This window comes from Sturnira hondurensis, unplaced genomic scaffold (genome assembly GCF_014824575.4).
Source record: "Sturnira hondurensis isolate 20B ecotype Veracruz unplaced genomic scaffold, ASM1482457v3 Scaffold0022179, whole genome shotgun sequence".
Lineage (NCBI taxonomy): Eukaryota > Metazoa > Chordata > Mammalia > Chiroptera > Phyllostomidae > Sturnira > Sturnira hondurensis.
Genome location: NW_028094810.1, coordinates 2,281,846 through 2,308,011, shown reverse-complemented (window position 1 = coordinate 2,308,011; position 26,166 = coordinate 2,281,846). Strand labels below are relative to the sequence as shown.

At 47.8% G+C, this 26,166-nt stretch overlaps 1 protein-coding gene across 3 annotated transcripts in view; it reads left to right on the top strand.

The window, feature by feature from the left end:
* ABCA3 (ATP binding cassette subfamily A member 3) overlaps window positions 1-26,166 on the top strand; it is a 50,046-nt gene that overhangs the window by 1,768 nt on the left and 22,112 nt on the right. The window contains exons 1-13 of one of the 3 annotated variants that reach the window (XM_037034374.1): window positions 272-435; window positions 6,441-6,648; window positions 7,849-8,080; window positions 8,998-9,077; window positions 9,264-9,528; window positions 10,470-10,597; window positions 11,351-11,516; window positions 14,714-14,973; window positions 17,332-17,448; window positions 17,734-17,854; window positions 20,912-21,085; window positions 23,889-24,070; window positions 26,000-26,140. In XM_037034374.1, coding sequence (XP_036890269.1) covers window positions 9,024-9,077; window positions 9,264-9,528; window positions 10,470-10,597; window positions 11,351-11,516; window positions 14,714-14,973; window positions 17,332-17,448; window positions 17,734-17,854; window positions 20,912-21,085; window positions 23,889-24,070; window positions 26,000-26,140 — 1,608 coding nt within the window. In that variant the 5' untranslated portion in view covers window positions 272-435; window positions 6,441-6,648; window positions 7,849-8,080; window positions 8,998-9,023. Of the gene's footprint in view, window positions 1-271; window positions 436-6,428; window positions 6,649-7,848; window positions 8,081-8,997; window positions 9,078-9,263; window positions 9,529-10,469; window positions 10,598-11,350; window positions 11,517-14,713; window positions 14,974-17,331; window positions 17,449-17,733; window positions 17,855-20,911; window positions 21,086-23,888; window positions 24,071-25,999; window positions 26,141-26,166 lie in introns of those variants that run through there. The other 2 variants (XM_037034372.1, XM_037034371.1) reach the window with 2 other exon arrangements.

Genomic DNA, 26,166 nt, shown 5'->3' with positions numbered 1-26,166 from the left:
CTCCTGATCTTGGGGACCTTAGGGTGGAGTTAAAGAGGTGCTTTATTCACAAGTAACTGAGACATAACATAGACTAAGAAAAGCCACTGAAGGTGTCCAGAGGTGGAGGAGGGATGGTTTTCAACAGGAGGAGAAGGTCTCAACTCTGGCTTTACATTAGACTCACTTGGGAAAGAGTCTCATGCCCAGAGCAGAGCCCAGAACCCCAGAGATGGGCCCCAAAGGTCAGCTTCTGCCTTAAAGCACCCCCAGAATATTCTGCTGTGCAGCCAGGAGGAAGAATCTCTCAACCAGCATTATCAGTGGCTGCTTCACAGAGGTGCTGGGACTGGGCTGAGAAAGTGTGGGATTTCAGAAGGTGAAGACAGATATGGTGGCTGATATTCCAAACCAGCAAACCCACAGAAGGCCCCGACACCCGTGGAAAAGTATAAGGTGTGTCACTCCCATTCTGGGGGGACTTGGGGGCAGTGTATGAATGATACAGAGTTATTTGCACATTTGAAGAGATTTGGAGTCAACAGGCAGGTAGGAACCTTTGCAGCAGCTGAGTAATGAGTCCGTTGCCTTGCTCCTTACAGAAGACCTGTGGTTACCTCTCCCTGGAGCTTCTCTGTTGCCCCATTACCTCATTTTCTATACCCAGAGAGGCAGATGGGCTAGCAAGACTGGGAATGGCACTGAGGGCACAGCAGGCAGAGACAGATTTTATAGAACTCTCTTCCAATCATCTTTTTTGGGCCACATCTTTGGCAAAAATATACCCTACCAACTCCCACCAGGAGCTTTAGTGTAAACTCAGAGCCCTATAATCCTGAGGAGATGGACGCTGCTGACCCTGAACAGAGCTGGTGGTGGTGCTGAATGTGAGACCAGCACACTAGGTCTCTACCGGAGCCTTTCAGTGCAGGTGGCCACAGCCTCAAGCCCAGCCTGGGCGGCCGGAGCCGGGTGCTCTAGGACAATGACTGAGCCTCCAGGATTTCTTCCCACTTCAACCACGCCAGGACCACTTGTGTAAATAAGTTATGTAAAAACTTTGTTCTTGTACCTTCTTATGTAAAAGAATTTGAGCATATACCCCTGTATATTATATTATTTATAAATTATAGACATATACTATTGGCCTGAGTGATATGGACATAGAAGTACAGGGTGAGACAAAAGTAGGTTTATAGTTGTTCATATGGAAAATAATATGACAGTTAATGAATAATAATAATACAAGATTAACACAGCAAATATAAATGCTGTGTTTCACATACACACTTATAAACCTACTTTTGCCCCATCCTGTAAACACAAGTAGAGAGCTTTAAAAGGGATGAGAGGAAAAGTGAACATGATTAACTTTTGTCAGTGTACTAATGGTACAGAATCTATCATACCAACATACGCTGTCTTTACAACAAAGCCACACGATCAAGTGAGATCATGCTCTTTATTTGAGCTAGTGGATCCTTCATTTCTGGCTGGATCTTTTTATGCTGCTGAGGTCCTCAATAAGTTGCTTGAGCATCCTTATAATTAGTGTTTTGAAATCTGCATCTGATAGATTGCTTATCTCCATTTTGTTTAGCTCTTTTTCTGGAGTTTTGATCTGTTCTTTCATTTGGGCCATGTTTTTTTTGTCCCCTCATTTTGGCAGCCTCCCTGTGTTTGTTCCTATGTATTAGGTGGAGCTGCTATGACTCCGAGTCTTGGGAGTGTGGCCTAATGTAGTTGGTGTGCTGTGGGATCCACAGGCTTCCTTATCATCCAGGCTGGGTACCCGAGTGCACCCTCTGTGTGGGCTGAATACACCTTCCTCTTGTAGCTGAACCTTGGTAGCTGTTGGTAGATCAACGGGAGGGATTTATTCAGGCCAGTCAGTTGCAAGGACTGGGTGTGACCACTCACCACCAACCTCCAGCCTCAGTGGAGGCTCAGTTGTGCAGTTCTACCCACCTACTTCTGAGGTAGTCTGTAGCACACCACTGGGTGTGCTGGCTCTGGGATTTCCCGTGTGGTGCAGGCCAAGGTCAGCTCCCACTGGTGTCTTACTTGGGGCCACCCTGCCTGAGTTATAAAGCAATCTGAGATGGCTGCTACTTGTGCTGGGTTTGGAGATTCCCAGGCGAAGCCAAGCTGTGATTCTAATCTGACTACTGCAGTGTGGAGCCTGGAGCTCACTGAAGCCAGCTGTTGCTTGTTTGATAGGATTTAGGAAGTTGTGAAGCATGATCCAAGACCAACCATTCATACAAAAAAGCAGTTTGGGTGAGTTGGGTGGGGCAGAGTCTCTGGGGATCTCCAAGGTGGATCAAACAGTGTTGGCTCAGATATGGCACCAGCCTACCAGCTCTGTGGGGAGAGGGTTTAGCAAAGAGACAATGGCCTTTGCTCACCCTGATGCCAGACACTTCATTCTCTCCCTGTATACCACTGGTGCCTTTCAAGCTGCTACCCTGGTCCTGGAGTTCAGAGGAAGTGAGTCTAAACAGGTGAGTCCGTGTGTGGGTTCTTGAAGAGGAACTGCTCGGAACTCCAGAAATTTCTTCCACTGACTCAATCCCTGTTGGTTTTGCAGCCAGAAGTTGTGGTGACTTAACTCCTGACACAGGAACCCTGGGCTGGGGGGCCTGGTGTGGGTCTGGGACTCTTCAGTCCTGAGATAGTCCTCCCAAATTTTTATCTACCAAAAGTGGGTGTGAGACCAGCCTGTTCAGCATTTGCACCCCTCTTACCAGCCTGGATGAATCTGTTTTCTTTAGTTTCGTAGTTGTCAGACTTCTATTCAACTCTATTTCTTTTCTTTTTTTTAAAGATTTTACTTATTTATTTATCTTTAGAGGGGAAGGAGAGGGAGAGAAACATCAATGTATGGTTGCCTTTCATGCATTCCCTGCTGGGAGTTGGCCTGCAGGGAACCTGCCTGCAACCCAGGCATGTGCCCTAGACTGGCAATCGAACCTCGATCCTCTAGGTTTGCAGGCCTGCGCTCAATCCACTGAGCTACACCAGCCAGGGTTTATTCAACTCTATTTCTGATGGTTCTAAGTGGTGGTGGTTCTATATTTTAGTCGTAATTTTAATGTGGTTGTGAGAAGAGGCGAGCCATGTCTGCCTATGCCGCCATCTTGACCAGAAGTCCTCTTTGAGTTCTTAATCACAAGATAACCAGTGAACCTCTGTGTCACAAAAGATCTTCACAGTTATTCCTGAGTCACTACAAAATATTGTGTTACTTTGGCTGTTTGAGTGTCTTGATTTTGCTTTTGTTTTTGTTTTTAACTGACCACAACCATAATATCTTGAAACATGTAAGCTCCGACATGTCTGAGAGATTTAATGTAAACTAGTGCCCCATGTCACGGAACATGTTCTCCCCTGTCAGGATGCCATGGCTCTGCCACACAGGCCGACAAGGGTCCCCAGGTCTTCCCTTGTATTAAATATTAGTAAAATCAATTTTCTCATTTTTAAAGAAAAATATAAGTAAAATTTCTCACCATTCTATCACTCCAGCAGATCATCTTGCTCACCCCACTTGGAGTCCAGTAGTGGGGTTCCCTGGCAGGAACCGTACTCTATAAATGTACCTGCTAGTTTCAGCCTGTACTTACAGTGTTTATTGGTATTTGGACATTTCATCTTCAGAATCCACTGAATTTGATATTTTCACATATTTACTGTGCACTCAGCCCCCAGAAAAAGGTCAGGTACTGGGTAGAAGATTAAGTGAAACAAAACACCCTGAAGCAGCATTACCGCACATTTGGACACCCTCTTCCTCCACGCCCCACCCCTGCTCCCTTCTTGGCACAGCGTCCAAGCCCTTGTTGGCCTCCCTTTCTGGTTCACTCCCTGCTGCTCCTTCCCCACCACTCCAAACTGCTTGCTCTTCCCCCCACATGCTCTCACTTCCATACAATCTGTAATGCCCTTCCACCCCAACTAACAAGAAACTTGAGACCAGTCTGTCATGTAACCTCCTCCTGGGAGCCTTCCTAGAGTTCTCTTATACACACACACCCCCCAAATTTGGTCTTCTCTGGAATCTCATGATGCTTTTATTTGGCTTCAGTTTTAGTGATTACGGTACATGCAACATTCACAGACTGTGAACTCCTTGGATCAAGAGCACTGGGATTTTTATTTCTAAATCCTTAGTACCTGGTACAATTGCCCATTGCACGGTGAGCACTTACCAAATGTTCATTGAATAAATAAATGCTTTTTTGTCCTGAAAGGCCACAGATTCTACCAGCATAAATTAAGTATTTGCCACGCCTTCTTCAGTGTGCACACATGCAGACCCTCAGCACTGCTGACTGTTGTGGACTCCCCGTGTTGAAAAGGAAGTGCTTTCCCAGCTGCGATGGGTCCTCACCCACCTCGGTCCTCAGGAAAGGTGCCCAGTCCTGACCAGGACCATGGACAACCACTGTGGTTGTCTGTTCTCTGCCTGACATTGGGAGGCACGAATGTGGCCTTACCGAAACCCCTTCCTTCTCCCCCTGCCTCCCTCTACGCCGGTGCAGACTGAGACTCCCATGGAAGGAGATGTACTGAGCCTGGCATGTGACAGGAACATGTGACGTTAACAGGGTGTGTGCCTTGTCCACTTCTGCTCACTGGTCTTGAGGCCGGCTCAGCAGTGACCTCTCTAGAATAATTAACACCATTCCATTCCGTATATGCAGAAATAAAACTTTTTTTTTTGGCACAGGCATATAGAAATCAGAGGACATATTTAAGCCCACAATTTAGAGAACCCACAGATTTTAGAGTGGATGAGCCTGGACTCCTCAACATACACTCAAGAGTGCTGCTGAGCAGGGGGCCCCGAACACCGGGCGCCCGTGAACTAGCTCGGCCCCTAGCTCTAAACTAATGAAAGCTACTGGAAAGACCATTTTTATTTTTAAGTTTATCTTTTTTAAAAAAGATTTTATTTATTTACTTTTAGAGAGAGGGGAAGGGAGGGAGAAAGAGATGGAGAGAAACATCAGTGTGTGAGAAATACATGGATCAGTTGCCACTTGCCTACTGCCAACTGGGGATCCAGCCTGAAACCCAGGCATGTGCCCTGACTGGGAATCGAACCAGTGATTTTTCGGTCCACAGGCTGCTGTTCAATCCACTGAGCCACGCCAGCCAGGGCAAAATTTTATCTTTATTATATATTTGTTCCATTACCATTTAGTCTTCTTATACCCTCCTGCTCCAAGCAGTCCCCACACTGTTGTCCATGTCCATGAGTCCTTTTTTCTTTTTGCTCAATCCCTCCACCCCCTAACCTCCCCCCCCCCCAACTAGCTGTCATCTGTCCTCCATCTATGAGTCTGTCTCTGGGAACAAACATTTTTAGAGGAATTCTATGTGCCATCAAGAGACTTCTCAGAAATTAGCAGCCCACAGTAATGCACTCACTCTGGACCAATGAAGTTAGTCACCTAAAAAGCAAATATTGAAATACTCAACAATTTATGTAATGTTTAATATTTTAACAGTAAGCAAACAAGCCTTTTAGTGGGGGATGTGGGGGGAAGCTTCCCTTCCCTTCCTGGCTCTGACCCTAGAAGAGCGAAGTGAGCCTCAGCAGGGGGAAGTCCTCAGACTTGCTCTTCTGGGGCGGAGGTGGCAGCTTTGCAAGTGGCCAAGTGTTTGCCTTAGAGTAGAGCCTGCCTGGGCTAGTTCTGGATCAAGGTCATTTCCACTTCTGGGGACTCTTGGTGCCACCAGGGTTAAGTGTTTTAAGGGACTTGAGCTCCTTTCCTCGTGTACATTTGCTTTTGTAACCAGAAAGCCTTCCCGATTTTGTAATTCCAGGAATCTCCTCCTTTAAATTCTTTGTTACTCAAAAAGGACAGATGCAAGTATAGTGTTTGGTGAGACTGGATGGTGTCCCACATGGACAAAGCAACAAACTGGGTGCTATGGGAAGACAGAAATAAAACAAATACTTACTAAAGTGGTGGGGTCAAGGGACATATTTTCTTTTCATTTCTAAAGTTAGGTTCTGGGAGCAATATTCACAAATTTTATATAAAGATGTTTACTGCTTTTAGGATACACAAGGATGCAGCAGTTTAGCAGTTAAAAACACAGCCTGCGAGGTTTAGATCCTGGTCTTCAGCTTTTTTGCTGTGCGATCCTGGGCCAGACTTTTCCTCCTGGTTTCTTTGTCTGTAAAAGGGTGTTGATATCAGAGGCCAGAGCTGGCTTAGGAGGCTGTAAGTACAAAAGTAAATGTGATATAAAAGCTTCTTCTCTTTTAATGTGGCCGGAGCGAGCAAACAGCCACCCTGGCAGTCTGGTCCCCGGTTTCCTAAACCCATATTTCTTTGTTATAGGGTCTGTTCTGTTCTAAGTAACGTACTTACAATCTATGTTGCTCTTTGGTCTTCTAACTTGGTGAGGGGTGCTTCATGATTATTTTCCAGACTATGCTTTAGCACCCTTCATTTGCCTGACGGTGCCAGAGAGTCATGCCAGCGAGCAGTGAGCCCCTCCTGATGTCCCAAGAGGCGTCAGTGTGCCAGATCTCCAAGGTCACCCTGCCGGCCCCACACCACAGCCCTCTGCGCAGGGCTGCCTCCTTTCGGCCAGTCCTCCAGTAGCACCGGAGGAAGACTGCAGCCAGGAGCCTCTCCCAGGACTCAGGTCAGTTCCCAGATTCTGCCGTACAGCCTCATAAAAAGGTGGAGGATCGACTCTGCTCCACCACCTCCTCCTCCCCCCAGGCCTAGAGAGAGGGTTAAGCACGGTGATGTGATTTTCCTTGGTCAGATTTTTCTGTAGAAGGAAGTCGTAAACTTCTCTGACCAGAAGACTTCTGTAAACTGTGATCCTTTGTACATTCTTCTCTTGAGATAGAGGAACAAAGTTCATCTTGGCCAGCCCAGATGACCAGGAAATGGCCAGTCCTACTGGAGGCCCTGTCTTCCCCTCTTAGCCTAACTCTCTTACAGAAACCTTCCAGAAACCACAGGCCTCCATGGGTGTCATTTAAGTCACGGCTCTCTTATTACCTGTCTACAAATGATTTTTAAAACACTTTTCCACCTTGCTAATTTTAAAAGAATGGATTGTTTATTATGTTGCCACATAATAGCACTTTATACTACATTTTAGCTTTAATTTCTTCACATTTTAACCATGTGGTTAACTGAAAGCCATATTTTAAATTAACTAATAACTTTTTGCAATTGTGTTGTCTACAAATATTTGACTATCCTTTATAGCATAAATTTTGAGTAACTATTGTTACACTGATATCAAACACAGCTTTTTAAAAAGATTTTTTAAAAAATATATTTATTTTTGGAGAGAGGGGAAGGGAGGGAGAAAGAGAGGAAGAGAAACATCTATGTGCAAGAGAAACATCAATTGGTTGCCTCTCACACGCCCCCAACTGGTAATCTGGCCTGCAACCCAGGCATGTGCCCTGACTGGGAATTGAACCAGTGACCTTTCAGGTCACAGGCTGGCACTCAATCTGCCGAGCCACACCAGCCAGGGCTGAACAAATCTTTTCCAAAAAAAAAAAGCAAGAGCTTAGTTTTAGAAAGGGGCTTTAATGGAAATTATTTTCAACTGACTGAAGCCAAAAGTGAAACTAGCCATTTTTAAAAAGAAATAAGCTCTCGCTGTGCATGGCTGGGTCTCAAGGCAGGTCCTTTGGGTAGTAGTGTCAGCTTGCGTTCACTGCTGGGTGACTGACTAGCTGTCTGTCTGAGTCTTCTGTGTGATCTTTACGTACTTAATAGATGGCATTAGGTTAGTATCAGCCTGAACGTGGGCCAATTCACTGAACTCAGAACTCTGCCCCTGTGAGTCACAGAAGTTTCTCCCCACTTAAAGGACCGTGAGCCGTGAAGTGTTCTTGCTCCACCTGCATCCTCAGTGTGCGGACGGTGACCAGGAGCTCTCTGGGGCCTCCCCTCCTCTGCCACCCTTGCTGCCCACCTTAGGTCTGAGCAGCCTGGTCCACGCTTCAGCCCCCATGCCTGCAGCTTCTGGAACGTGGTGCCTCTGTGTTCTGGGCATTTCGGGGTCTTCCTGAGCTACTTCAGACCACCCCCTTCTCTAGCAGGTAAGCATCTAGTGAACTCCGGGCTGTCTCTTCTTCTCACACCTGAAATCTAGGGGAATAGGTTTCCCTAAATTGAGAGAGGCCTTTCTAAACCTCCACTCTGGTTTCTGCTGTCTCTTGCATGTAATAATCTCTCAGCAGACTTCCCCAGAGTATGTGCCGGATTTAAATATGACATTCATAGAAACACAGGGTAGATTTTCTCTGGAGGAAAATGACCGCTCATGTGGAGGCTTGGTTGCAATGCTCAGAGTTAAAGCAGAAAAAACTGCTCCTCGGGTTTACGGCAGGAAAGCACACACTGCCGTCCCACCGTGTGTGCTCGCCTGCATCCTGCTCCTGGGTCTGCAAAGCCAGTGAGGGCCCCCATCCCAGGTGCCCCGCCTTCTCTATAGCCCTCTCCAAGCTTAGAAATCAACCCCCCACCCCCGGGATAAGTTGAGTTTCCTTTTACTGGTTTTGTGTTGAGAGGAGAGCTAGTCAGGGAGAGGAATTCCATCAACCTGAATATTTTGCTAAGAAACGGGACATTCATATAAACTAAAGGAACATGTGAATAGCATTTATCAAACGATAAATACCACTCTAGCAGTCACATTGCATATAAAAGCCTGTTGTTGATCTTAAGTTTCAGGAAGAAACAAGGTCAGTTTCCTAAAAGAGTGCATGTTTTTTTTTTTAAACATAAAGAGTAGAACTGTTATCTCTCTCTCTCTCTCTCTCTCTCTCTCTCTCTCTCTCTCTCTCTCTCGTGCGCTAGTTTGAGTTAAGGCAGTACAAAAGAAGGCCAAGAGAAACATGGAGGGAAGGGAGTATCCTAAGACTCACTCTGCACCCCTTCCCCCTGGGCTCTCCGAAACACAAAGCATGTTCTCACAGCACACCCTAACTTTTTGTTCTCTGTGGTCTGTAACTAGCGTTAAGCGTCCCCCCCAGAGGGAAGATGGCAGTGCTCCAGCAGCTGGCACTCCTGCTCTGGAAGAACTACACTTTGCAGGTCAGTCCCACTCCTGACGGCAGGGCAGGAAGAAGCGTGCACCAGCTGCGTGGGCGTCTTGGGAGGCGGGGGCTCAGGGCGTGAGTGAAGCTTTGAGGATAGGGTGTCCCCAGGGGACGGGGCCCTGCGAGCCCGCTCTAGTGCCTCTCAATCCATCAGCGTGTGAGTTCATTCCTCTTCTTCCAGAAGCGGAAGGTCCTGGTGACGGTCTTGGAACTCCTCCTGCCCTTGCTGTTTTCTGGCATCCTGATTTGGCTTCGCTTGAAGATCCAGTCGGAGAATGTGCCCAAGGCCACCATATACCCCAGCCAGCCAATCCAGGAGCTGCCCCTGTTCTTCACCTTCCCTCTTCCGGGAGACCCCTGGGAGCTCGCCTACATCCCGTCCCAGAGCGATGCTGCGAAGACCATCACAGAGATGGCCAAAAGGGCATTGGTGATCAACATGAGAGGTGAGGTGTCCTGTGAGATCCTCTTCTCTGTGGGGCTCATGGCCATTCTCCAGACCTAGCATCTCCTCTCAGCTGTGTCACCAAGGCGAATCCCTCAACTCTGTCACGTCTTATTATAAAATGGGGATGAGGGTTGTGAGGGCCAAGTGATGTGACATGTGACAGCTTGAGCAGCACCCAATCACCCACAGTGGGAATGGGTGGCCACTTACTCAGAGAAAGCTCTTCAATTATGTACAAGGGTAAGATGTACATTGAGAACGCGGTGCGGAGAACCCTTCCGGGTGCGGTTTGGGGACGACAGCTCTAAAAATGAGTCACTAGAAAGCCTCCCCCCACCACCCCCCTGCCCAGGGACGCTCCTGGTAGACACACTCTAGTCTCCCCTCCTAGCTCTCTGCTTTCAGGATAAGAAGAATTATTCCTTTTTTTCTCCTCTTGATTTTGGCAAAGACCTCCTGTGGCTCCTTTGATTTAGTGTAGCAATCACTTACAGGAAGGTTCTGTGTCCCTCACTGAGTGATCACACTGAGACCCTCTGTATGAAAAGGGGTCTGGATGACAGAGAAACATTTAATAGGCTATATGTTAGTATCTACTAGAAATTTTAAAGCGCACCACTATGGCTAGAAGAGAAGCTAACCCTGGCAGTGGATCCCAGCGCAGGGCAGCCGCCCGCATGAAGGAGGTCATGCACTTGGCCAGCCCTTCCTCCGGTCTCACCAGAAACCCGGGGCCGGCTGTGATTGCGAGGTTCTGCTCCTCTTCACAGCAGCCCGCCTCTCCACCAAACACAAAAACCTCCTCGAGTCTCAGAAAAGGTTTACACAACTCTAGAGAAACCTGTAAGTTTTCAGCCTTTTATCTGCAAATAAATGAACTGTCCAGATTTTTCAAGTGGGGCAGGCGACCGGGCAACTCAACTCCAATGCTCCTCACAGTCCGCGGCTTCCCCTCGGAGGAGGACTTTGAGGACTACATCAGGTACGACAACCGCTCCTCCAACGTGCTGGCCGCCGTGGTGTTCGAGCACACCTTCAACCACAGCAAGGACCCGCTGCCCCTGGCGGTGAGGACTCAGCCCCACAAAGCCAGGTCCTTCCCCCGCTTTCCCACCTCCCAGCTAATTCAGCCCACAGGAACACTCTACCCACCTAGGAGTAAATGTCTGACGTTCCCTTCGGGGCCAGTATTACCATCACGTTCCCCACTGAGGGAGTCCTGGGGACGTTTCAGCCCATCAGGCCAGAGCCATTCAGAAACCTTGCCTGCTTGAAGAAAGCAGCCTGTAAGCCGTCACTGTAGGCCCCTTTGTGTCCTCCCATTTCATAAAAGGTGTTACTGGTCTCCAGGCCGCTTTGGGTAGAGTCAAATAGGATAGACCAGAAAGTAGCAGATACTCGAGACTGAAATATGATGTGGCATTAGCATTTCAGTTATATATTTTAAACAAACCAAAAAAAAAATAATCTCTGCTTGCCCAATGGCATTAAGACTGGGAAGCCATCAAATATCTCTCTAGCATTATTTTGAGAGCCCTCACTCACGTGTAGAGTTTATGTGGGTAGACAGCAAAAGAGGACTGGCAAAGAGCACCCAGCGTGCTCCTGCGGGGGTCCCTGTTCCCCCAGCCTGCCCCGGGCCAGGGCCACTCACACTGACATTCAGAGACCACGTGGAATTGTCGGGGCGGGAGTGGGCTGGGCGAGTGGCGAGTTCACAGGATAACAGAGTTCCCTTACCTCTTTCATTTGGTACAGCTATTTGCTCCTCTGTCTGGATCCCTCAGAGCAACTAACTGGTTTTCTCTTTGTTTCCACAGGTGAAGTATCACTTACGGTTCAGTTACACACGAAGAAATTACATGTGGACCCAGACAGGCTCCTTTTTCTTGAAAGAGACAGAGGGATGGCATACCAGTTCCCTTTTTCCACTTTTCCCAAACCCAGGACCAAGGGAACCTACGTCCCCTGATGGTGGAGAACCTGGTGAGAAGCACCTTTCAGGTCGTGTTACCCACCCAAGGTGCTGACTGGTGATAATCACCTGAGGAAAGCCACTTTGCCTGTCTCTGTGGAAATACTTTTTAGTAATATTTGATCTTTGTAGGAGGAGAAGGAAAACATCCAGTAAAACTGTCTTCTGTAAGGCTAAAATCATCTTTGCAAACAGCAAAGGCTCTCTTCCTGTTTCTCAGAAGACACATACTCTTTTTCTAAAATATTTTATTTATTTATTTTTAGAGAGAGGGAAAGGGAGGGAGAAAGAGAGGGAGAGAAACACCACTGTGAGGTTACCTATCATGCACCTCCCCCACCAGGGACCTAGCCTGCTACCCAGACACGTGTCCTGACTGGGAATCGAACTGGCGACCCCTTCATTCACAGGCCGGCATTCAATCCACTGCACCACACCAGCTAGGGCCATACTCTTGAATGAAACACGTATTTCGGTTTTTAGGGACCTTCAGTTTGCACTGAATATTTTGGGCTTGATTTTACATTTTCCTTCTCTTCCTTGCTGCCGCCTTTCTATGCAGTTTTATATGCTTTTAAAACTCCGTGGTTGTGTAATTGATCTGTGCTTTAACTGAATCGGTGGGACGGTGGTAGAAGTTGGATCTTGGGTAGCTATAGCCTGTCAGCGCGTGTGTTGCTCTGTTCCGCGTGACTTGAGCAGGTAGTCGGCATGTTTGTTGCCTCTGAATCATGGTCACATCTTGGAACGAGCTGGAAAGCCAAGAAGTAACAGGACTAGACGGCACCTTCAGGCTGAGACCCAAGTACAGGTTCCATAACCTCCAGAGTGTTGGAGAGAACACAGGATTCCACAGGTCGGCAGGAGGCAAAGCTTGCCAGAGGTTTTGATGGAAAGACCCAGGAATGTCCTTAAATGGAGAACCAGGCAGGCAGGAGGGTGGAAGAAGGCAGTGTGTGTGCAGCCAGAGTTTATGGGCAGGCTAGTATCAGGGCCCGTCCCCAGGCTAACGTTCCAGGGCAAGATTTTAAATCCAAAAAAGGGACTAAGATGAGCAAGGCAAGGTGAGGTGCGAGAGGCCCCAGAATGAGATTCTGGCTAGGTCGCCAACCCTGGAGACAGGAGAAACACATTGACGGCAGGAGAGAATGGTTGTTGAGACCCGGGCCTGGGCTACAGCTCCTGCTTGTGTGGATGATTTCCTTAAGCTTGGAAACAACAATAAAAAGTTCTCAGATGAAAGGCTGGACACTGACAGATTTCAAGGACATAATATGGATATTAAAAGCAAATAGAAGACTGGAGAAAACATTTTCAGCAAATGACATAGGGTGAATATCTTTTGTTGTAGAAAGGACTCACAGGGAGCAGTTAGAAAAACACGAAGGCCCTAAGCAGTGTCGAAAGGATGGGAACCCTGCAGGCAGCAGGCCCTGAGTCACTGTAGTTCAGTGTTTTCTCCCCCCACCCAGCCCCACAGGTCCATGCCTTAGATGCACCGATTCCCTGTTAAGAATTTAACCCTGGAATAGTAAAGGAAGGAGAAAATCCACATGCACAAATGTGTTCACCATAGCTTTACTTATGATCACAAAAGTTTCAGCAAGGGGCCCTGGCTGGTGTAGCTCAATGGATTGAGCGCGGGCCTGTGAACCACACAATCGCAGTTCGATTCCCAGTCAGGGCACATGCCCAGGTTGCAGGCCGGTTCCCGACAGGGGACTCACGAGAGGCAACCATACATTGATATTTCTCTCCTTCTCTCCTTCCCTTCCCCTCTAAAGATAAATAAATAAAATCTTGAAAAAAAAGTTTCAGCAATGGGAAAGGACTGATTAGAGAGTGACAGCTTCGTTCTGCAGAGTGTCATTGAGCAGCCACACAGGTCATGATGATGAGGAAGACATCATCATGGTAACACGGCGAGGCCTCGGGAGAGTACGGTGTGTGAGCAGGCAAGCAAGATGCTTCATAGGGTGATGTTGTGAAAAGATACTGGTTTTGAAGCCAAAGATGCCAGGGTCACCCCTCAGCTTTGCCCCACCTCCCATTGTGTGGCTCAGCTGCCTGGGTCTCAGTGGTTCCTCCTGTTCGGCAGGGACACTGTTAGTTCCTCTGCAGGTGTGTTGTAAAGGTGAGAACCAGACCCCCCCCAGCACAACAATGGGTGGCCTTAACTGAGCACCTACAATTATCACAGCCATAAAAAGACTTATAAACCTAAGGGAAATGGTGGAAACACACAGGTGTGATAACCCCATGTAGGGGTACGGTTGGCATATTGCTTCTTCTCTAGAGGCTGGAACCCAGGCTGGTCTGTGTTAGAGAGCGTCAGATGTTCTGTAAGTCACTGTGTTTTATCAGTGAGTTTTATCAGCACTGTTTTATCAGTGCTGTGGGCACCCAGACCTGCACCGTGCCCCCTCTGTTTCCTGGGCTCAGGCCTCAGGAGATCAGGCTGCCTTGTTCTCTCCTGAAGCCACTCTGACTCCTTCCTGGGGCTCACTCCCTCCCAAGTCTATCTCTGGACTGGAACACTGTATCCCCAGTTTATCACTCCTCCCAGGCCCTTCTCATTTTCAGAAATTTAGTACAAACCACTTTGGGGAGTCAAAAAGGGCCAGCATGGAGAAACCACGAGACCTAAAAGGCTCTTTACAGCCGTGGTGTCTGCCTCCCTTTGAGATGGTAACTCAGCAGCAGAGCTCTGGTTGGCGGAGTTACGGCCCTCCAAAGATGTCCACATCCGAGTCCCCAGAACCTGTGACTATGTCAGGACACATGGCAAAGGGGAATTAGGGTGGCCGATGGAATTAAAGTTGCTAATTGGCCAGCCTTGAGGCAGCCAGACTATTGTCAGCTATCCCAGTGGATGCACCTGCAATTACTAGGTCCTTAGAAATGGGGGAGGAAGGCAGAAGAGAGGGTCGGAGGACGGTGTGATGGCAGCAGTGAGGTCAAAGAGATGCTGCCCAGCTGGCTTGGAAGTAGGAGGTAGGGTCACGAGCCAGGGAACTCTGGAGGACCCTCCAAACTAGAGGAGTGAAGGAGACCTTAGGGCGCTAGGTGGTATCACTCTGTGGCTTCAGCAGGGAGACCCTCGTACAGCTCAGGGCACGCAGCTCTCTGAGATGGGAGCACCCCTTGCTGCAGCTTTTCCAGCACACGTTGACCTCCCGTGCTAGAATATCTGTGCTTTTACCCTCAGGCTACATCCGAGAAGGCTTCCTGACTGTGCAGCATGCCGTGGACAGAGCCATTATGCAGTACCACAGCAACGCCTCCACACACCAGCTGTTCGAGAAGCTCACGGTGATCGCGAAGAGGTTCCCGTACCCGCCCTTCATTTCGGACCCTTTTCTGGTCGCTATCCAGTACCAGCTCCCTCTGCTGCTCATGCTGAGTTTCACTTACACCTCACTCACCATCATCAGGGCTGTCGTGCAGGAAAAGGAAAAGAAACTGAAGGTAACCAACCCTCTTTGCGTTTGGCTTGAAAACATGTCTCAAGTTGATTCTAGGCAGTGCCCCTCCAGGGCCATGGCGCTTGTGTCCCAGGCCCTGTCATCAGGCAGGGGCAGCTCCTGGGCGCTGGAGCCAGAGACCAGTCTGGATTGAGGCAGTGGCCCATGGTGGCTCTAGCCTACTTTAGGGTTTCTTTGAAACCAGCCCTGGTGTATCCAAAATTTTAAAACCATAAGAAACTACTGTATTTTGTACGCAGTATACCAAGAACTCAACGTGGCTCTGGAGCTGCCTTGTCCAACATGGGACCCCAGGCCCTCGGGTTTCCAGCATTTGCAGTGGCTCTGGTCTGAACTAGGTCCTGCTGAGAGTGTAAAACACACACTGGATTTTTTTTTAAGCCTCAATATGAAGAAAAGAATGTAAGCTATCTTAATAGCACTTTCTACGTTGATTATATGTTGAAAAGACAGTATTTTGGACACATTGGTTTAAGTAAAATACATTGTCAAACTTAATTTTACTTGTTTCTTTTCACTTTTTCTTTGTGGCCACTATAAAATTCTAAATTACACCTGTGGCTTGTAGTTTCTGCTGGACAGAACTGCCCTAGTGATTAGATTAACAGAGAGCCAAAATGTTTACACATGTGGCTGAGCAGAAGGCTCATTCGTTCTGCACCTAATCAAGGACGCCTGCAGTTGTAGACGGCCAGCACAGTGTGATGGGAGGTCCAGACGCGTGTGAAGTGTCACGCTAAAAGAATGTTATGGACGTAATTGAGTGTACCCGAAGGAATAGTGTCACCTGTAAATCCATACCCATGACACTGCTAGAATTATCCAGAATTAATTTGAAGTTCCTTTTTGGGTGATATTTGCAGTGCCAGTGAGCTGACATTTAGAGTTTTCTCAGAGGCACCAGAGAGAACTGATGAGGCGGGTGCTGTCTGCTCGGGCGTCTGAAATAGCTTTGATAAAATGGTGCAATGTTCAGTTTAAATAGTGTGCAGTGGACAGTAAGATGGTTCAGAAAGTAATGTTCATACCTGTGCACACCTACAGATATGCAGGTAAAACCAGTGTGGCAGAATGTTGAGTGATTATCTAACTGGTGGGTACGTGAGTGACTACTGTACCAATCTTCACATTTTTCTGAGGGCATGAAATTGTGCTTGAGAAGAAGCTGGAAAATCAACAGCCTGGCATGGTGCCTGGCTTGAAGGAGACAGTCAGTGCTGGTCCCTTGCTCCAGGCCAGCACTATCCAGTGGAACACTCCACTATGATGGATGGACATGTTGTGTCTGTCGTCCACTGTTGGCACCACTGGGCACTTGTGCCTAGCACAGCTAAGGAGCTGAATTTTTAATTTTATTAATTTCAATTGAAATAGCCTCATGTGGCCACTGGCCGCTGTATGGAACAGCACAGTCTCATGTGTCCTGGTCAGTTTGGTGGGCGGAATGGCAAGGTTTCCTCGCCACACCTCCTAAAGCCCGCCTAGGATCCTTGAGGAAGGCCTGCCTCCAGCATCAGTGTGCTTCTGTCCTTCCTATAGGGGCCTCCACTCCTCACACAATAGTCTGGAACCCTCATTTTAGAATAGCAGGATGGGAGGCAGTGCCTCTTCCTTCTGAAGCATTCCTGTTGCCATTGTTGATCCCAGAACAGCCCTGGGCCACACTTGGCAGCAAGGGTGTTAGTGTGGTTGGTACTAGACAGTGGAGGGGCCAGGCTCTGCTCTTCCGACTCAGCTCCCCCGCACCAGCTGCCCCACCACACAGCTTCTTGGAGGGGCAGTCAGGGGCACCCAGAGAAGACTGGAAAGCACAGGCCAGGAGTTTGGGGTTGCTGCAAGGAATAAAGGGCTGCCGAGGGGGTTCGTTAGCTTAGTCAACACGGTGCATGCCCACCTCAGGCCCTAACCGAAGCATGGGGTCCTGAGGCAGTGCAGGGGGTGAGGTGTGTAATGCTGAATAGAGAGCAAGGTTGCTGACCGGGGTGAGGGAGAAGATGTCTAGTCCTGGCTGGGAAGCAGAGAGGGTGTCCCAGGTAGGTAGCACTTCAGAAGGCAAAATTCCTCATGCCCCAAGGCCACGGGCTGACAGGACCATGGGACCCATGTCTTCTGCCTGTGACCAGTGTGTATGTCACTTTTGCTGCCCCTGGCCCAGGTGTCCCAGATCCTCTTTTGGCTCATGTATCACCCCACATCTCTGCCTCACGCTTGCACACACAGAGGCTCTAGGGAAAGTCAGTGTGAGGAAGGCACTAGGGCCTGGTGTGGCAGGCAGTGGGAACAGGGGTGTCAGCGGAGGGTGCGTCAGGGCATGTGGAAGTGCTTGCTGCTGTTCCCCCAGGAGTACATGCGCATGATGGGACTCAGCAGCTGGCTGCACTGGACCGCATGGTTCCTGCTCTTCTTCCTCTTCCTCCTTGTCACTGTCTCCTTCATGACTCTGCTCTTCTGTGTCAAGGTAAATGTGGCTTCAGGGGGGTGTCTGATGTCCTGAGCATGGCATTCAAGTTGACGGGAGAGCCAGAGGTAGCCGTGGTACCACCACAGAGCCCCCCAGGTTCCACGTTTGCAGATTTCGAGGGAGTCCACCTGGCTCAGTAGAGAGGAGTAGTGCTTTCTCTGTCGTGCAATCGACGTAGACCTTTGCCAATCCCCCCCTGTTTCATTTACGGCCAGAACGTTTACTGTCCCCACCTTCCCTGCCGCACCCATGTGTGCTGACACTTGGGGCGCACACACACAGGTGAAGAAGGACGTGGCGGTCCTCACACACAGCGACCCCTCCCTGGTGCTGGTCTTCCTGGCCTGCTTCGCCATCTCCTCCATCTCCTTCAGCTTCATGGTCAGCACCTTCTTCAGCAAAGGTGAGTCTTCCTGCCCCCAGGGAAGAGAGGGCTGAGGGGTGACGAAACCTCAGAAAATGGGCAGTTTCATGTGGGACGAATAGAAATAACCCAGAGACTGAAGGATTTTTTGTACTCTGCACCTTCCTTTGGACTCAATTTTCTGCATGTTGAAGTACATCCCTGAATAATTATTTTTTAGATTTATTTTTAATCATAATTGGCATACATAAGTATATTAGTTTCAGGTGTACAACATAAAGATTCAACATTTATGTACCTCACAGAGTGATCAGTAAGTCTGATAATGAGCCCTGGCTGGTGTAGCTCAGTGGATTGAGCATGGGCCTGCCAACCAGACGATCGCGGTTTGATTCCCAGTCAGGGCACATGCCTGGGTTGCAGGCCACTTCCCAGCAGGGGATTCACGAGAGGCAACCACACATTGATATTTCTCTCCTTCTCTCCTTCCTTTCCCTGCTGAAGATAAATAAATAAAAAATGTTTAAAAAATAAGTCTGATAATGATCTGCCACCATACGTAGTTGAAATGATGTCATTGGCTCTGTTCCCACGTCGTACATCACATCCTCATGACTTGCTTTACAATGGGAAGTTTGTGCTTCTTAATCCCCTTTCCCTTTGCCCCCTCTCCCCACACCCCTCGGGCAACCATTAGTTTGTTCTCCATATCTGAGTTTGTTTCTGTCTTATTTTGTTTGTTGGTTTTGTTGTGTTTTTTAGATTCCACATATAAAGGGGATTATATAGTATCTGTCTTTCTGTCCAACTTGTTTCACATAATACAATACTCTCTAGGTCCATCCATGTTGTCGCAAATGGCAAGATTTCATTCCTTTTTGTGGCTGAGTAATATTCCATTGTGTATATGTACCACTTCTTTTTTTTTTTAGAAGATTTTATTTATTTATTTTTAGAAAAAAGGGAAGGGAGGGAGAAAGAGTGGGAGAGAAACATCAATGTGTGGTTGCCTCTCACATGTCCCCTACTGGGGACCCGGCTCACAACCCAGGCAGGTGCCCTGATTGGAAATCAAACTAGTGACTTTTCAGTTCGCAGGCCAGTATTCAATTCATGGAGCCACACCAGCCAGTGCTCATATACCACATCTGTATCCATTTGTCTGCGATAAGCACTTAGGGTGCTTCCATATCTTTGCTATGATAAACAATGCTGCAGTGAACATAAGGGTGCGTGTATCTTTTCAAATAATCGGTTTTGTTTTTTTCAAGTATACACCTAGGAATGGAATTGCTGGGTCATATGTAGTTTTATTGTTCACTTTTTGAGGATTCTCCATACTGTTTTCCCTGGTGGCTGTACCAGTTAACACTCCCACCAGCAGTGCACAGGGTTCCCTTTTCTGCACATTATCGCTAATGCGTTTTTGTTGTCTTTGACGAGATACCCATTCTGCCAGGCGTGAGGTGTATCTCGCTGTGGTTTTGGTTTGCGTTTCCCTGATGATCAGGGAGGCTGGGCATCTTCTCACATGTTGGCCAATTCTATGTCTTTTTTGAAGACATGTCTAATTAGGTCCTCTGTTGTATAATAAAACGTGTGAATATTTAGGTCTGCATAACTCAGCAAGCAGTATTTTCCAAATGACCGGTGTGTCATGTTACAAAATGATGCAAGAAGGTTAATCTATTCAAAGTACAAGTTAGACCAATGGATTTAATGTAACACTAGGAAAGTGCATTGGTTAGTTTCACTCTACATGGCACCTAACCTTTAAGAAACTGCCTCTTGTGGACCAGTGTAGTGTCAAAAAGGAGTCTCCACAAATATCTAAAAGGCTACTAAACACCCCTCCCTTTTCCAACCACTCGCCTGTGTGAGGCTGATTTCTTTATTCACTTCACCTGAAACAATGTAACACAGCAGAGTGGATGCAAAAGCAGATGTGACAAGCCAGCTGTAGTCGAAGTCGGGTATGCAGAGGTGTGCAAAAATGTAACACAATGCCCTTGTCTCACGAAATTATGGGAAAAACAGTGGTTTTTCATAAAAACATTATGTTCATTTATAATGGGTTTATTATATCTAGTCTTAAATATCTCTAAATTTTCTTAGTATTAATTTCCAACAGTCAACATTGTTGTATACACGTGACCCACATAAAGAAAAGGTTTTTGACATCTGTAGTAATTTCTAAGGGAGTAAAAGAGTCTCAAGGTCAAAGTGAGAGCTGCCAATAGGGACGAGAGCCACGCTGTCTTCCCCACACCGCCACAGCCCAGTCCTTACCCCTCTCAGGCCTCTCCCATGTGTCACCTTCTCATCAAAGCTTTCATGGGCTCCCTTGTCAGAGCCTCTGGTCTGAAGACTATCTTGTCCCCATTCTGTGCCTTGTTGCTTATTCATTGACTCTCTGCATCCCCACAGGGTTATAAACTTGGGTAGGGTGGGGCTTTGCCTGGAACAGGCCTGGCCCAGAGTAGGCACCCAAAGAGTACCTATGGGATGAATGAGTGATGAGAAGGGAAAGATCAGGCCCTGAGGGTGGCTAAGTTGGTTAGAGCATCATCCTGATATGTCAAGGTTGTGGGTTTGATCCCCAGTCAGGGCACATACAAAAATCAACCAATGAATGTATAAATAAGTAGAATAACAAATCGATCTCTCTCTCTCTCTCTCTCTTTCTCTCCCTCCCCTCACTGACCCCACTCCCCTAAAATCAATACATTTTTTTAAAAAGAAGAAAGGGAAGACCATGCAAGAAGCAAGGCTGGGGTTGGGGGTTCAGTATTAGTCATGTCAGGTGAGCAATGTCAAGGCCACTGGAGGTAAGGTCTGTAGGAGAGGAGAGGGCTAGAAAAACCAACATGTGGTCCTGGGATGAGGAGGATGCCTGCCACCCTGGGCAGGGTTTCATTCCCTGGGGCACAGGCACCCCACCAAGAGAAAAGACAGCAGGCTGAGCCTGGAGTTCCCCAGCACCAGGACCTCTGTCGCAGGGAGGGGGTCTAGCAGCTCACAGGCTTCTTTCTGGCACAGTCGTGCAAATTCTCTTGGATGATTTTGTCACATTTACCTTCCTCTCTCCATCTGTAGCCAACATGGCAGCAGCTGTCGGGGGCTGCCTGTACTTCTTTACATACATTCCCTACTTCTTCGTTGCTCCTCGATACAACTGGATGACGCTTAGCCAGAAGCTGTTCTCCTGTATCCTGTCCAATGTCGCCATGGCAATGGGAGCCCAGCTCATCGGAAAATTTGAAGCAAAAGGTGAGTATTTTTCTTTTCGCAAACTGCCCTTGCTGATTCAGTTTCACCCAGAGAGAATCTAAGCAGAGGCACCTTCAGCTCCAGTAACAGACACATCAGAACATCTAAGGGAGTGATGCATTTGGAAGACAGGTCGTCGGCATCCACCACTGGCTGGCATGGTGCTGGCTTTGAGCTCCCTCAAGGCCCCGCCTGCAAACAGCTGTTACTGCAGGAAAACCCTGGCTGTGAGCCTCTGCACCTGCCGGCACGAGACTCCACCCTCCGAGTCTCTTCCTGCACCTGGAGGCATTCAGAACAATTACACCCAAGGTCTCAACGCCTGTTATTTTTTTAAATAATTTTTTATTTTTTAATATCAGTTGATGTACAGTATTTTAGTAGTTTCAGGTATACAACCTGGTGATTAGACATTTATGTAACTTATGAAGTGATCACCAGGATAAATCTAGTACCCATCTGACACCATCCATAGTTATTACAGTATTATTGCCTGTGTTGTATTTTATATCCCCATGACAGTTGCAAAACTACCAATGTGTGCTTTTTAATTGCTTCACCTTTTCCACCCAAGCCCTGCTCCCATCTGGCAACTGTCAAAATGGTTTCTGTATCTATGAGTCTTTCTGTTCTGCTTGCTCCTTTACCTTGTGTTTTAGATTCCACATTTAAGTGAAATCACATGGGCATTTGTCTTTCTCTCTCTGTCAAAGCCCATGGGTTTTGATCTACCCTTAGATTTCTGTAAAGTAGAATAATTAGCATCTCCTCCCTCTCTGGTCCCCTGAAACCTACAATGATTGACAATGAGGATGAGGAGACCCAAGAAAAAAACAAGAGACAGACCAGAACATTGTTTTCTTGATTATTGTGAAATTTCCTGACTTTTTAAATATCGTGGGGACCAAATAAAACGCTTTTTTTTTTTTTTTTTGCTAACTTTGGCCGTGTGGGCTCCCGCTTTGCAAACCTGCAGTAGCCGCTCAGATTTCAACTGGTGGACTCGAGCCTGCTCCTCTAAAGCGATGAGAGAATGCCTAGTGTGACCCTTAACCCCTCCCATGCTGGGCAGTCTCCAGAGATGGAGAGCTCACCTCTTAGGAGAAGGCCCTTTCATTTCTGGATCACTCAAACCCCTTTCCCAGAAGGGCCTGGGAGAGGTGGATGGGCTCAGACTGGCCCACCTCTCTTGCTTGCTCTGGTTCCAAGAGGAGGATCAGGGGGTGCCCGTGAGTTTCTGCAAGGCTGGCGCTGTGCTGGTATCATGTCCCTGCTGTTCTGGCTCCACTAGCAGGAGGTGAAATGCAATCTCCCTTCCACGCCACCGACCTGTGTGCATTTTAAGATCAGCTGGGCCCTGCCCTGTCCTGCCCAGATGTTCTCTCTCTCAGGCTGAGTGCTCTTTTTTTCTTCCAACCATGCAATCACTAGTTGTTTTAGCTTCTATTTTGGGTGGGGGATGGGTCTATGTAAGGAGGCAGGTGGGTAGCCACAGGAACCTTCAGTGTAGCTTTAAAAAAAAATGTCCTCATCCAAGGATGCTTATTGATTGTAGGGAGAAAGAGAAACATCAATGTCAGAGAGAAACATTGATCGGTTGCCTCCCATATGCTCCCCAACAGAGGATTGCACCTAGGTATACGCCCTGACCACGGATCGAACTCCCACCCTTTCTGGTGTATGGGATGATGCTCCAACCACTGAGAAACCCTGCCAGGGCCCGTGTAACTTTATCTTATTTTTTTTCAGTGTGACTTTATATTTACTCAGAACTTTTTTTCTTCAGATGACAATGTCTTCTAGCACTTTAGTTTTTTTTTTAAAGAACCCATCTTTATTTATTTATTTTTAGAGAAAGGGGAAGGCACAGGGAAAGAGAGGGAGAGAAACATCAACGTGTGTTTGCCTCTACTGTGCCCCTCTGGGGACGTGGCCCGCAACCCAGGCGTGTGCCCTGACTGGGAATGGAATCAGTGACCCCTTGGTTTACAGGCCGGCACTCAATCCACTGAGCCCCACCAGCCAGGGCTGTGCACTTTAGTTTTAAATGTATATGTTCACATGTCTAGTAGTGTGCAACACAATGTGGATTGTTTAATGCAGAGCTACTTCCAGGGTTCAAATACTTTTTTAAAAAGCCACTTACAAAAAAGAATCTAACTATATAATACATCTTATTTATCAAAGTTCTGTATTGAATTTTTTTAAAGCAGACGAATTTTTGCTTATTTCAAAGTAAACATCGATCAAGGCCAGAGAGCATCCATTTTCATCAGGGATCTCAAGGCAACAGAAGGTCATCCGACCACAAGAATCCCCAAGAGTCATTTGGACTGTGCTATTGCGAAACAAAGAGAAGACAAAACACTATGAGCACTACTAAATAGATCTTTCTATGTGTCCAAAGTATTTTTCCACTTTTAAAAAGATTTACATGAAATACACACTCTCCCATTGTTCGGCTTACCCCAAATCACATGTGTGCGCGCACATGCACATGTCTGTGTGCCGTGCACATGTGTGTGTGTGTTGTGTACATGGATATGTGCTTATGTATATATGTGTCACAAATCAAACATGAGTCCATCTAGTCCGTTAATGAGCTTTTGCTGATTCTATAACATCGATTTTGTAACCTATTCTTATCTTCAAGACCTGGAGAGCGGCATCAGATTCTCTACAGAAACTGGAAGGGCAAGGTCTCGCTGACTTCGCAGTGATGCAGCACGTGTGCCGCTGTGGGGGAGGGCGGGTCAGCATGCTGCTGGTCCATTTCAGGCCCATTTCCTGGTGTGTCCTCCAGGCACGGGTGTCCAATGGCAAGACCTCCTGAGTCCCGTAAACGTGGATGATGATTTCTCCTTTGGGCAAGTGCTGGGCATGCTGCTGCTGGACTCCGTCCTCTATGGCCTGGTGACCTGGTATGTAGAGGCCATCTTCCCAGGGCAGTTCGGTGTGCCCCAGCCCTGGTACTTCTTCATCACGGTGAGTCAGGATGCCCCGGTGCCTCACACAGGCCATCCTTGGGTCGGGGGCAGCAGGGCGGGGGTGGTGCCTTTGGAGGTTGGGGCTTGTGCAGGTTTCCCCAAGCACTCCCTCTGGGCCTTCTTTAGTCCCTAACACTCAACGCCTAGTCAGGCCGGGATACAGGACCTTACCCTGTTCTCAGCTGGCGAGCAGTGCATCCTTAAGGGCCCGGAGACCATCCCCCAACCTGACCTGAGATGGCCCCCCGCTCTCCAGGGTCCAAGAGAAGGGGCTCATGCTGGCCCCCCATCCACTGTACCAGCACTCCCTCACCCTCGGCCTCTCTTCCTTGCCATTTGTTGGGTTTTCTGTATACAAAGTGATATGGTTTCTTGTAAAAATAATTGCTTTGCTGGAATATGCAGTGCAGGCCCACTACCCAGAGAGGAACACTGCTGACATTTTGATGTGTAGTTCTTTTGACTTTTTTCTACACATAGACTATCCTCTAGCATATGTGGATGTGTAAATGATACATGTTTGGTTTTAGAAAAAAGGATCGTATTGTAAAAATACTTTTAGATTTTTATCTATATATATTTATAAACTTTTATTTTAAATGTATCTATATTTAATGTTTTTAATTTTTATAATTGCTATGAGAGAAAGAGAGCAAAAAAGCATCAGCTTGTTTTTCCATTGATTTATGCATTCATTGGTTGATTCTTGTGTGTGCCCTGACCGGGGATCAAACCGGCAACCTCGTTGTGTCGGGACGACACTCTAACCAAGTGAGCGACCCAGCCAGGGCTAAATATACCTACATTTAAATACAGGTATATTTATGAATCCATTTCATTTTGAATGACTGCCCAGCATTTCATGGGTGTCCCACTATGTGTTTAACTCATCCCCTGTTGATGGTTAGTTAGGTTGCCACTTCAACATTCCTTATTTGACTAAACAAGAATGTATCAAGTGTCCATTACATATTGATCAAATCTAAAATGCCACTGATTCTTCAAGGCACCATTACTGTATCACTAAGAAAGAAAAACACGGTTAAACCATGGCATTCCGTGACTTCTAAGGCACAGTCTGATTTCATAATTGCTCAAAATGTGCAAAAATGTGGCTTAAAATCATACATTGCATGGTGGGCCAGAACTATTCCAGACACTGGAAATGCACTGGGAGCATAGTTACGGGTTAACCAAATTCTCCCCTCAGAGGGTTACCTCTGCGGGAATTCTCCCAGGGCCCTGCCCACACACCCCCTCCCCCCGTGTTACCTGTGCCCATGGGCCACCTCTCAGGGTAGGAGGTGTGTACGGTTTGTGTTTACAGTCTTTCCCTTGGTGCAGCCTGTCCCTGTGATGACTAGACAGAGGGTAGAGGGCCATCGTCCCCTAGACAGGGCAGGGGATTGGACAGTCGTCCTCTGGACAGGGCGGTGCGAGGCTCCCTCGTAGCAGAGGGAGGCCTGGTCCTTCGGCTCCTCCTGCACGGAGAGTTCACAGTCTCCGTGTATGTGAGTATGGGTGTAGCTGGGGTGTGCCGACACAGCCTCCTTCATTTCCTACCCTGACATCACTCAGGACTGGAACATTTAATAACCTGTCTGTATTAAATGTCCGTGTTTGCCTTTCCTTTGGGTCACCTGTGAGTGGATGGGATACGACAATAAGCCCGTGAGTTGCCCTCATGCCGTAGGGCAGACCGGGAGGCTGAGACTGAGTGCTTCCCTGGGAGTAGAGGGTGAGGGGCGGGTCCTGACCGGCCCTGGGGCTCAAGCAGTGCCTCCTCCACAGCGGCCCTGTGTGGGGGTGGACCGCGGGCTGGGAGCTGTGTATGTTTAGCACGTCGGTTAGTTGTTGCTCTATTTGTCACAAACACGATGACCTGATATGAATGAGCCATCTGAGACCTCTGTGGTTTCCATCCCAGCCCTCTTATTGGTGCGTACGCCCAAGGACAGTTTTAGGGAAAGAAGAAGATGATGACCCTGAGAAAGCCCTCAGGACAGAGTACTTCGAAGCTGAGCCGGAGGACCTGGTGGCCGGGATCAAGATCAAGCACATATCCAAGGTGTCACAGTCTGCGGGGACAGGCAG